Genomic DNA, 12,520 nt, shown 5'->3' with positions numbered 1-12,520 from the left:
TGAGCAAAGGGCCTGCAAAGAATGCCTTTGTCTTTATGTTTGCTTATGATCCTCCGTCGAGCACAAAGGGGGTCTTCTTGCCAGATGCCAGCTAAATTTAAGGCAAGGAGAGAGGAGAGTGTGACCCAGTCTTCACAGCTGAGCAAACAGCTTTTATGTGAATGCATGGATTCAATGCATGGGTCCACACATCAGTGAATTTACATGCGTGTGGGATATATATGCCTACTGACAACAGAGACTATTGTGACAACCTGGAAAAACATGTTAACCCAACATAAGCTAAAGAACACTCAGACAACTTTCAGATAAAGAAACAACTCAGGCAACACTCTCATCACCAACAAATATCCCCGCAGGCTGAGACTGATCTGAACCTAACTAGAATATGTTTACAGACAAGTGTGAAATTACCTGACGGTTGTGCACATATTCCAAGAAAGAGGGAACATCAGGGTAGCGGAACTGCTGTTCCTTTTCCCTGGTCAATGCTTTTTGATAGCAGATAATATCCCCATCCTCGAGCTGGGTAGTCAAGAATCAACATTACTAGAGAAAACAGAAGACGAGACAGGAATTCAAGAAAAACACTGCCTTGTCATGCATGTATCCATTATTAGCTTATCAGACAATTGGCAAGAGCAAAAGAAAACCATATTTAAAAAACAAATCCACCTGACTTGCCCTAAAGGTTGCTCGCTTTTCAACAGGCTCACACATCACATTCGGTTCAAATTTAATTTCCTGCATGCATTGAAAGAACAAAAATTTATAAGACCTTATACAAATGAGTTTCGCAAAGAATGTGGATAGCAGAGAAATATTATTAAACCTGGTGGGAATGCTTTTCTCAAAGTAGATGTCTCAATATTCTCTGCCACCTAAATAATAACAAGCATACCTCATAAAGCTGGATCTCCTCATGGGGTGCAAATCCAGCCATCTCATTTAATTTATCCAATATATCAAGAGGCCTACCATTCGCTTTCGCAAAAGTTCTTCCAACATAACTGTATGCAACAAATCAATACATTTTAATTCCAAGAAGTAAAATATCTCTCTCTCTCTCTCTCTCTCTCTCTCTCTCTCTCTCGCAACAAATCAATACATTTTAATTCCAAGAAGTAAAATCTCTCTCTCTCTCTCTCTCTCTCTCTCTCTCTCTCTCTCTCTCACTCACACACACTCATAGCAGCTTCCGCCTTAGGTCACACAACAGCTCCAGCTCCTAGCTCATAGACCCAGCTTGCAGGTTCAGCTCCAGCTCAGCTCCAGCCAGTTCCAGTTAGCAGCCCACGTCGCAGCTAGCATCAGGATTCAGCTCAAAGGGAGGTCGCAGCTCCAGTCGCACCACTCAGGTCTGGTTATTCTAGCTCGCAGGCAGCTCCATCACCACACCGGGTTGGGCTGAACCCCGGCCCAATGCAGGGGTTAGCTTCAAGGAAGGAATACCCAGTTTATTGCAGGCCACTATTGTTAAGACAGGCAATCTCCAAACGCAGAGGCCATGGCCAAACAAATGGCCAGAAAGGCCAAAACTGGCCAATCTCCAAACACAGAGGTCAGGGCCAAACAAATGGCCAGAAAGGCCATAACTGGCCAACCAGATCTGGCCGACCAGATGGGTCAGGCCTATAAAAGGCAGTAGCCCCCTGGCTACTCACTCACCTTTTTTGGAACAGGCTGCTGCACACCTGCGCTCCAGCATTTCTGCCGCCTCTGCCTCCTCTGCCTTCACTCCTGCATCCTCTCCAGCCTCCTCTCCCTCCACTCCTGCATCCTCTCCAGCATCCTCTGCCTCCACTCCTGCTTCCGCTCCAGCATCTCTGCCTCCTCTGCTTCAGCTCCAGCATCTCTGCCTCCTCTGTCTCCGCTTCATCATCCTCTCCTGCTGCTGCTCCAGCAGATCAGCATCGACTTATTTCTCTACTGCTGCTGTATTATTTCCGATCTGCAGCAAACCTTTGCTCTTCTGGCAATAGGTTGCTGACCCAGATCTGGTTCAGTTCCAGCTAGTGGACCTAGTGCAAAGCCCACTTCAGTTGGCTGTTCTGGAGGACTGCTGTTTGCTCCCTCCACAGTTTCTTTCTCAGATATCTCTTATCTTGTATTGAGTTCCTTTGGTGATATATATTTCTTCTTCAGCTATCATTAGTCTTCAGTGTTGTTTTATTTGTCTCCAAGTACTTTCTTTATATGGTATCAGAGCAAGGTGTGCCTATCGACACTTGAGCCTTGACCTGGAAAGCTTGGAAGATAGATCATCAACTGGAGATGTCTTCTCCTTCTTCCCCGAAGCGATCTCAGCCCGAATTGACCTCTATTCAAACACCACCCTCGTCATATGTCGAGAGAGAGTCTGCAAGGATCGAAGGTGATGAATACCTCTCCAAACTCTTTAAAGAATTTGCTGAATTTCAGAAATGGAAGGAACTTGAAGCAGGTACCCGCACACCCCGTGCTTCTTCTTCTCCACGGTTTTCTCCGATACGTCAACAAGGACCTCTATTCAACTCGGAAGAAGCAGAGCAACATTTCAAGTTCGGTGCCGACGAAGAACAAGTATACCCTAACGAAAGAGGACAGGCCGGCATGAGGACAATGGGTTATTCGACAATGCCTATCCCACAAGAATCAGTGCAAGGTATGTTGCCCTATTCCCTTGGTGCAACTCCGTCTGTTATGCAAGGCATAGGAACGAGTAATCACGAGGACACAGATCCATACATGCATGTGAACACTCGTAAACGAGAAAGGAGAAATGCGTCAGACAATGAGTTTGCTTTCGGTTCTCATTCTTCCTTCCCTCCCATCCCTCTCATATCTTCCGCTGCCATCTTTCCTTCAGTGGCTTCTCATCCTCCGTCTTCTCCCATGCCACTGGGCTCCTATAGTTTATTTCCCTCTCTCTCTCCCGCTGCCCCTTTTTCCCCTCTCATGTCGTATCCCGCCTCTCATGTTTATCCCTCCCCCTCAAAACCTTCTCCGAATCCTTTTGTTCCTCCGGTGGTGCCGCCTCTCCCTCCTTCTCACTCCACTCCTGTTCTCAGTCCTCTCATGCATCCACCGGTTGCTTCTCCCTATCATTCCCTTTCTTCCTCTCACCCTGTCTCTGCAACAGCCAAACATGCTTTTACTGATATGACTCGTTTTAACGGGTCTAATTATACCACTTGGTCAAATCTCATGCGCCATGTGCTTGATTCTCAAGACCTATAAGAACTCGTTCAAGGTACTGAACCACAACCTGATCCTCATGTTTATCCTTATCAGGTAGTTCGCTCGTGGCGACATCGTAATGCCACTACCATTGTCGAAATCATGCAAGGTCTTTTGCCTGAATTTCACTCTCAATTACAGCATTTTGACCTTGCCTCTGAGCGATGGGCACATCTCACTGACCGCTATGCGGCCCAAGATTGTACTCGTCGCATCAATCTTGACCACGATCTCCAGCATTTCCAGATCACTGTTGACGATGATCTCAAGGTCAAACTGGCAGACTACCGGCGGTTAATTGCTGAATTTGCCACAACTGGTCCTCCCAAATCCAAGGATGACCAAGTTACTTTCTTTTTTAACAAACTCCCGCCCAAGTATTTTAGTTTTATGCAGCAAATCATTTCTCAACCCACCCTCCCTACTTTTAATGAGTTCGAATGTCAACTCTTGAGTTATGCTCCTCTCTACTGTCAGGTCCACCAAAAACATAGTGTTCCTGCTTCAGAGGGGGCTCTTCTCTCCGAGATTCAAAAAGATCAACTCAGCTCCGGGAAGCCCTCTCCCAATCCTAACTCCAATAATTCCTCTGGTACTAAACCCGCCTGGCACAACCTTCCCAAAAAGATCCGGTTTTGTCGGCATTGCCAGAAAGTTGGGCATGTTGATGACGAATATCGCTCCAAAGCCAAAGGCATTCTCCCACAGCCCCCCACCACGACTCCTCTGCCACCTCGTTGGCGCCCTAGGAGTGGTCCTCCTCCACCTAATGCTCGCCCTTGGAGACCACACGGCCATGTCACTAATCATTTCACCCCATCCCCTCCCTTCATCACTCCCGAAAGCATGTCTGACTGGTCCACTGGAGATTCTCTAGACTTCACTTCTCAAGCCTTGATCCATATCACAGAGCTTGACTCCTCCCCATCCATATCTGGATCAGCTTTCATACTCTTCCATGTGGCCCTAAAGCCCCTTGGATTGTGGATAGTGGAGCCTCTCATCATATGACCCCTCATCGTGATCTCTTCATTTCTCACCAACCGGCAACAAGGAGTCCATTGTGGCAATAAATCTGTCGCTCCTATTTGTGGCATTGGTTCAATCACATTTGACACCGACAAAGGCCCCAATCTAACTCAGTTGGATCAAGTGTTTTATGTCCCCCAATTAGGGGTCGGTCTTCTTTCCGTCCATCAACTTTGCCTTCTTGGCCGCGCGGTGCTATTTACAAAGATGCATGTCGAAATCATAGATGAGACATCGGGACTCCTTTTAGCTCGGGGTGAAGCCCAACCTCATGGTCTATACCTCATGACACAATTTCTTGAGATTCCCTCCAATACCGGCTCTGAGTTTCATCGGCTTCATGGTCTTGCTACCCTAAAAGATCCAACTGACACAGAACGATTATGGCATTATCATCTGGGACATTTGTCCTATGACTCTTTATATGAAATGTCTCGGGATCATTTGGTTGATGGCCTACCTCAATTATCGCGAGCCAAAGATATTTCCCGTCCTTGCCAATTAGGCAAACAAAGCCGAACTCCTTTTCCTTCTCATTCCACTTCTCGAGCCAGTGAGATATCGCATCTAATCCACCTCGATATTAGTGGCAAATCTCATGTTCCTTATCAATGGGTGTTCTTCATGAAAGAGAAATCTAACACTTTTTCCTTCTTTGCTACTTGGGCTCGATTGGTCATGAATCAAACGGGGAAGCCTATTCGTAGTGATAATGGTGGTGAATTCATTTCCCATGAGTTTACTCACTTCCTTCACGAGCATGGTATCCAACGCCATCTTACATCTCCCAATTCGCCCTCCCAAAATGCTCGTGTCGAAAGGAGACAGCGCACAGTCATGAACATGGCACGCTCCATGCTTTTTGCAGCCGAGTTCCCCGAACGTCTCTGGCCAGAAGCCGTGAACACTTCTGTCTATCTCCTTAATCGTTGCCCTACTGAGCCCATCCCGAACATGACGCCTTTTGAGGCTTTCTATGGCTACCGACCCTCTATTTCTCATATCCGCATCTTTGGATGCCGCGCGTACACTCATACTCCCAATGATACTCGCGGTAAACTAGAACCTCGTGCTGAACTTCTACTTCTCGTTGGCTACTCAGCGGAAGCCAAAGCTTATCGCTTATTTGATCTTCGCACAAACAAAGTTTTGGTTCACCGTGATGTGGTCTTCGATGAAAGAGATGTTCTTAAAAATTCATCTAATCTCCCTGCTGATGATGCACCTACTCCCGTTCCCCCCGAAACCTCTTTCTCTCCCCCCGAAACTTCTTTCTCTCCCCCCGAAACTTCTCTCTCCACCCATTGCTTCTCTCATTCCTCGATCCTCTTCTCAAACCCGTTGCCACGCTGGTATCGACAAACTATGAAGGATTCCGGGATTGTTCCCTTAGAACTTCCTCCTCTCGGTCCTCGACGCTCTACCCGGACAGCTTCTTCCACTACCACTGCCTCCATTTTTACCACAGCCTATATCGTACATTATGAACCTGCCACTTGGCAGGAGGTAGTTCAACATCCTGAGTGGCATCGTGCCATGGAACAGGAGCTTGAGAGCATTGATTGCAATGAGGCCTGGATTTTGGTCGATCGACCCAATCGCAAGGATTTCGCCAAAAACATGGTATCGATTATGAGGAAACCTTTGCACCTACTGCTCCATTGATATCCTCTCGCCTTCTCCTCGCCCTAGCCGCTCATCACAGCTAGTCTATCTATCAGATGGATGTCAAGAGTGCCTTTTTTAATGGCTACCTCGATGAGGAAGTCTATGTGGCTCCCCCACCAGGTTTTTCTCCTCCTGGCCATGAAAATAAGGTATTCCCTCTCCACAAAGCTCTTTATGGGCTTAAACAAGCACCTCGGTCCTGGTTCCACCGAATAGACACCTTTCTCAAAACTAATGGGTTTCATTCTACTCCTTTTGATCCGAATTTATATATACATCAATCTTCAGAGGGGGTCTGTTTTATCTTACTTTACGTGGATGATCTTTTGCTTTTGGGCTCTACCACCACCACACTTCAATTCATTAAAACACAACTCAGCACCACATTCGAGATGACCGATCTCGGTCTTCTCTTCTATTTCTTGGGCATGGAAGCTGTCCAGCATTCTGGTGGTATCTTTGTTTCTCAACAGAAATATGCTCTTCAACTCCTTGATCAGATCATCCCCCACGAGCCTAAGCCAGCTGCCACTCCCTTGGATCCCACAGTCAAGCTCTCAAAGGACTTGGAGTCTCCTCCCTTTGATGAACATCTCATTGTCAGGTTGTTGGCAAGCTGCTCTGGCTCATTCACACTCGTCCGGATCTTTCTTACTCAGTTTCTATTCTCAGTCAGTACTTTAATGAACCCAAGCACACTCATTGGCATGCATGTATTCGTATCTTGCGGTTCATACGTGGTACTTACTCTTATGATTTACATTTCAGACCAAGACTAACACTACAGGGATACACTGGTTCCGATGGGGCTGGCGACTCGGACAATCGCCATTCTCATGGCGGCTACATTTTCTCGTTCGGCTCGGCACCTGTTTCTTGGTCCAACCGTAAACAAGAAATTGTTGTTGGATCTTCTACTGAGGCTGAATACCGGGCCTTGTATGATTGTACCACAGAGGCCATATATCTCCGGCGGTTTCAGGCAGAGCTACACTTTCCTTGTACTGAACCAACAGTCCTCTACGTCGACAACAAAAGTGTCATCGCTCTCGAGGCTGATGAAGAAGATAGATCACTCCTGGAACCATTTTTTGATTACCCCTAGAACCATTCTACCTTGGACATTGAGAGGGGGTGTTAAGACAGGCAATCTCCAAACGCATAGGCCATGGCCATACAAATGGCCAGAAAGGCCAAAACTGGCCAATCTCCAAACACAGAGGTCAGGGCCAAACAAATGGCCAGAAAGGCCATGACTGGCCGACCAGAACTGGCCGACCAGATGGGTCAGGCCTATAAAAGGCAGTAGCCCCCTGGCTACTCACTCACCTTTTTTGGAACAGGCTGCTGCACACCTGCGCTCCAGCATTTCTGCCGCCTCTGCTTCCTCTGCCTTCACTCCTGCATCCTCTCCAGCCTCCTCTCCCTCCACTCCTGCATCCTCTCCAACATCCTCTGCCTCCACTCCTGCTTCCTCTCCAGCATCTCTGCCTCCTCTGCTTCAGCTCCAGCATCTCTGCCTCCTCTGTCTCCGCTTCATCATCCTCTCCTGCTGCTGCTCCAGATCAGCATCGACTTATTTCTCTACTGCTGCTGTATTATTTCCTCCAGATCTGCAGCAAACCTTTGCTCTTTTGGCAATAGGTTGCTGACCCAGATCTGGTTCAGTTCCAGCTAGTGGAGCTAGTGCAGAGCCCACTTCAGTTGGCTGTTCTGGAGGACTGCTGTTTGCTCCCTCCACAGTTTCTCTCAGATATCTCTTATTTTGTATTGAGTTCCTTTGGTGATATATATTTCTTCTTCAGCTATCGTTAGTCTTTAGTGTTGTTTTATTTGTCTCCAAGTTCTTTCTTTATAACTATCGTGTTTCCAAAAGAGGAGACATTTGCTTATTCAACCCCAACCAGCAAGTTGTCTTACTCAGCCATTGCAGCTACCCCGACACCTACCCTTTACGCAGACATATCAAACACAGAAGACTATCTCAGGCACAAAGCAGGGGACCCCATGGACACTAAGAACTACTGCACTCTTATGATTGGCCACGTTTTGGCCAACATTTATGGATCGGTACTAGACAAGGAGATCAGTGGCCACTCTGACATGACCCCGCAGGATCTAACCCTATCACTGACCTAGAATCTCATCCTCAATCCAACCAGAATCATAGCGCAGGCGCCTCAATCCTCCCGACCACCCCCGAGCACGTGGGCTACAGCTCAACTCATCCATAGCCCCGTATCTAACCCAGGTGTCCCATACCACCTGAGCCCGTCCAAAGGTCCTTCGATACACCACCTATGATCCGCCATGTAGATGGCCAGAGTCCCGTCCTAGGTCCAAGCCCCATCCAATAGTTGAGGAGCGCTCAACTGGTCTACACAATAGCATTGGACCTCCCTCTATATAGAAGGAAACCCGCTATAGATAGCACGATGCTATGAATAGCTCCCTCCATATAAAGCGAGCACTATATATCAATCAATCTCTATATATAGCAATCTCGGCTAAAAATAGCCATCCAGCCCTATGCTATCCCATAACCCACGTTCCCTGCTATCCGACCCTAGGTACACCATGCACATGACACACACAGAGGCTCATGGACAGCCGGCTCTAAGGCAAGCAGGAGTTCGGAGGCAGCACTCCACCCTATACCACATCTTCACCCCGAGGGCTCTCATTGAGGAGGCGAGGTCGAGACATCATAAAGTCTACGCATGCTTTGTAGACTTGCCGAAGGCCTTCGACACTCTGCCATGATTCTGCCTAATCAAGAGATTACAGGAGATGCAGATTCCAGAGATTATGATTTGGGGAGTGATGAGCCTATACAAGTCCGTCAGGGGAAAGTTCGTGCCCCAGGAGGCCCATCGGATTGGGTTGAGATCACGATCGGGGTGTTGAGAGCATGATCGGGGTGAAGCAGGGATGCCCCCTTTCACCGACTCTCTTTGGACTCTACATTGATGAGATCACATCCTTTATAGACCGCCTAGGAGGCAAGGGATCACTATTGGCTGACCTGATGATACAAATACTACTATATGCAGACGACATAGTCCTCCTATCAGAGGGATTGCAAAGACATCTGGAGGCCCTAGAGGTGTTCTGTAGGGAGAGAGAGACCTGATAGTTAACCTTGGATAGACCAAGGTTATGGTCTTCTACACCTCATGTGCAGTGCTTCACCGACATGGCTTTACTTACCGGCTTTGGGCTGACTAGAGAGGCACTGCTTCCATGTGCAAGTTAAAGATCCACCGACCAAGGGCTAGCTTTTCGACACCCTAGAGGGGCCAATTGTCATGTATGCAGCACCTTGCTAGGGGAGTGACCTCTCGCCGACAAAGTGGAGGAGCTTTGAGCGACTACAGGTGACTACGGGTTATGGGATGATTCGGAGTAAGCCCTCACTCCCTGATCACATAGTACAGACAGAGTTCGCCGTGATACCTCATGCCATTTTTCAGGCAAAGACATTCCTCCACAGAGTTTGAGCCCTACCCCACTGGAGAGTTTGGGCCGTATCCCACTAGAGTCAGACGGCTGGCAGAGAGCGGGATTGACATAGTATGGTATGTATGCATATCCACACGGTTTGCTAGTCCAGTATTCAGATGGACAGGCTTCCCCCCTTTCAGTACAACATGGATGCACCGCCCGAATCGATCCCATGAGATGAGATTAACCGTATATGAGATTAACCGTATCATACCGTTAGATCTCTTCCAACTCCATACGTCTCGGACTGGGGGGCAGGGGGGGAGGAGGGGGGACCAGGAGTTCCCCACCAAGATCTAGTTCTATCATGACCGCTTTTTGAGAGTATCGGAGGATGGACTCATCATCAGACCCCAATACCTCAACAACAAAGGAGTCTCACATGCACTGAGGATTGCCATTGGACAAATGCGGATCTCGTCCCATCAAACGAGGCTTGAAGCAAAGAGAGCTACAAGTATACCAAGAGAGTAGTGGATCTGCAAGGTATGCACGTTGGGGCAAGGTCAACACAAAGAAGCATTTTCTATGTATCTGCCCAACCTGCCACAGGTTATTGAGGTAGACCGAGAACAGAGACATGTCACAAATTCTTATGCATTTGAATCAGCTGCACTACGTAGTGGGGTGGAGGAGGAGATAGCTGATATGAGGGCAATATGGCCCAGCAAAGAGAGCCGACAAGACGCTATTGAGCGAGGGGCGTAGAGACCACACACAACATGGAGAGTGACCAAGGCATATACGATCGAGGTCCGCCCTATCTCAGCTCTCCTCAGAGGGGACTACCAAAGATGAGACATCACTCTTGACATAGCCCATCGTCGAGGGGACCACGTCCTCCACCACAACGCGAGACAGCTCGAAAGACGAAGATCTGGGATATCCTCGAAGCCCTGGTGTCAGGTTTTGGCTTCTGCGTCTCAACTTTCAGTTTGTTTGTGTTTTGTTTGAGCTCTTTTGCTCTTTAGCTTAGCATAGCACTCAGCAAGGGCCCTAGCGCGCCCTTTGCTTCAGCCTTCCAACGCTTATCTGAGCTGTTTTCACTTGATGTACTTTGTCCCATAGGCCTAGGAGGCCTCCCTAGGACGCGTTTCTCCCTCCCTCCTGTTGGAAATGGACCAATAGAGGGTACGCACAGCGGAAGACTAATAGAATAGCTCACACTGTGAGTGTGTGGGAGTGGAATCACAAACTTCTTAAGTTAATGTGCATCAAATAGATGTGCAAACTCATCAATAGACAAGCAACCAGCCACATATGGAAACCACCAAATAAATATATTTCCGTTCAAAGATACGGACACAATACGAAAGAGATAGATCCAAAGTCCCACCAATGGTGTGGTCCTCTGATCTTACCACAAGGTAGTTCTACCATCTGCCAGATATCTCTAGACTCGAGCCCGCGTGCTCCACCTTGAGTGTATGTAAAACTTTCTGTCTAGATCTCAGCTTCTTGCTGCCCTAGAAGACAGCCAAAATCCCAGCCCTCTGTGAGCTCAGTCTGCAGCTCTTCTTGTTCTCCTCTGCCTCCTGAATGTAGGCCTGAGGGAGTGTATGCTGCTGCTATTGCTGCTCCCAAGTGTGCTGGCTGCTGGATGATCAGGCCTGAGGCCTTTCCTTTTATAGGGGCTGAGCCCCGTCCAATTCACTGACCAGCCAGCCCTAAATGGGCCGACTGGCTGGTTGGTTGCAGCCCTAACCAACCAACTGGTCGGCTGCTTTCCAAGCCCTATATAAGGGCCTCTCACACCAGGCCCTTTTGGGCTGCTGCCAGGCCAAGGGCAGCCCCCATTGGACCCCACACTTTGGCACATCTATGGCCAGGTGGCTGGCCCACCAAAGCCTCCACCTCTGCCCCTTTGCAGGCGTCTTTTGCTGTGCCACATGCAGCCTCTGTTGCAGATCATGTACCTGCCCACAAGCAATGCCACATGGCTCGCCTTTTAGTCACCTTTCTCCTGGGTATTCTCTGCCATTTGATGCTGCTCCAAACATGTCTCTGTCAGGCCAGATCCAGGCTGAAGCTCCATAGCCAACGTTCCGTCCATGAGCTTTGTTTGTTGCAGCCACCATGGCTCTTCCAGGTTCTTCTTTATTTCTCTGATCTTTGCCCCCATGGCAGCCATAGTGCTGCCCATGTGGCCTTCTCTCAGGGCCTCTCTCTCTCTCTCTCTCTCTCTCTCTCTCTCTCTCTCTCTCTCTCTCGCGCGGATACCAGGGAGCAACGGCTATGTATGCTTGGCACACTAGGAGTGACTGAGACAAAGGAGCCTTTCTTATGTGTTTGCATGAGATCGAGGGATGATAACATTGCCTCTACCAGGAGGAGAGCGGCTTCGGTCCACTCTCACGATTGATCCACTTCCAAGATCACGTTTGCATTGGGCTATATCTACTTGAGATGCGCCGACACAGGGAGACCCTACTACGACAGATCAGAGAGCAGCAGAAGGCAATCAGGTGGAGGAGATAGCTGACATGCAGACAGCTTGGATTACTAAGAAAGGGATGCAGAGACCACCTGCAGCACAGAATGTGATCAGAGCACACTCTATTGAGGTCCGAGACCACCTGCAGCACGGAATGTGATCAGAGCACACTCTATTGAGGTCCGTCCTATCACAGCTTTCCTCAGAGGAGACCACCCGAGGCATGGGGTTACTCTGAACATAGCCTAGTGGGTTCAGAGATCAAGGAGACCATGTCCCCTTCAGCCACAACAACATGACACAGCTCGACAGACATAGATCGAAGACACTTTCACCGCTCACAAGTGAGCCACCATGGTGCCAAGCTTTGCCTTCGGAGCTTGAGTCTCATATCTCAGCATGCTACAGCTCTGAAATAGTCACTAGTCTCTTGGTTATATCTGATTTTGCAGGTTATATTTGATTTTGCTCGAGCTATTAAGCTCTGTAGAGTTATAAGCTTATCAGTTTTTCAATCTTAGCACTCAGCAAGGGCCTTAGTGCGCCCTTTGCTCCAGCCCACTGGGGGTTGTATGAGATCATCCTTTTGGTGTACTTTGTACCTCGTCCCATAGGCCCATGAGGTACGTGAATCTCTCTCTCTCTCTCTCTCTCTCTCTCTCTCTC

The 12,520-nt window shown here is 48.5% G+C and overlaps 1 protein-coding gene across 3 annotated transcripts in view; it reads right to left on the bottom strand.

Moving 5' to 3' along the window:
* The window catches only part of LOC147881103 (ubiquitin C-terminal hydrolase 12-like), a 33,650-nt gene that overhangs the window by 10,582 nt on the left and 10,548 nt on the right, over positions 1-12,520 (bottom strand). For all 3 annotated transcript variants that reach the window (XR_015543991.1, XR_015543992.1, XM_087402174.1), the window contains exons 19-21: positions 902-1,010; positions 676-744; positions 415-525 (exon numbers count right to left, since the gene is read on the bottom strand). Coding sequence is in view for 1 of the 3 variants with exons in the window: in XM_087402174.1 (XP_087258300.1) it covers positions 415-525; positions 676-744; positions 902-1,010 (289 nt within the window). In the remaining 2 variants the exon portion in view is untranslated. The remainder of the gene's footprint in view (positions 1-414; positions 526-675; positions 745-901; positions 1,011-12,520) is intronic.

The sequence above is a fragment of the Dipteris shenzhenensis genome, chromosome 31 (genome assembly GCF_047967505.1).
Source record: "Dipteris shenzhenensis isolate YYH24624 ecotype China chromosome 31, Dip_SZ_1.0, whole genome shotgun sequence".
In the NCBI taxonomy this organism is placed as follows: Eukaryota; Viridiplantae; Streptophyta; class Polypodiopsida; order Gleicheniales; family Dipteridaceae; genus Dipteris; species Dipteris shenzhenensis.
Note: the sequence above shows the minus strand (reverse complement) of the source record. Positions and strands in the feature narration are given on the sequence as shown.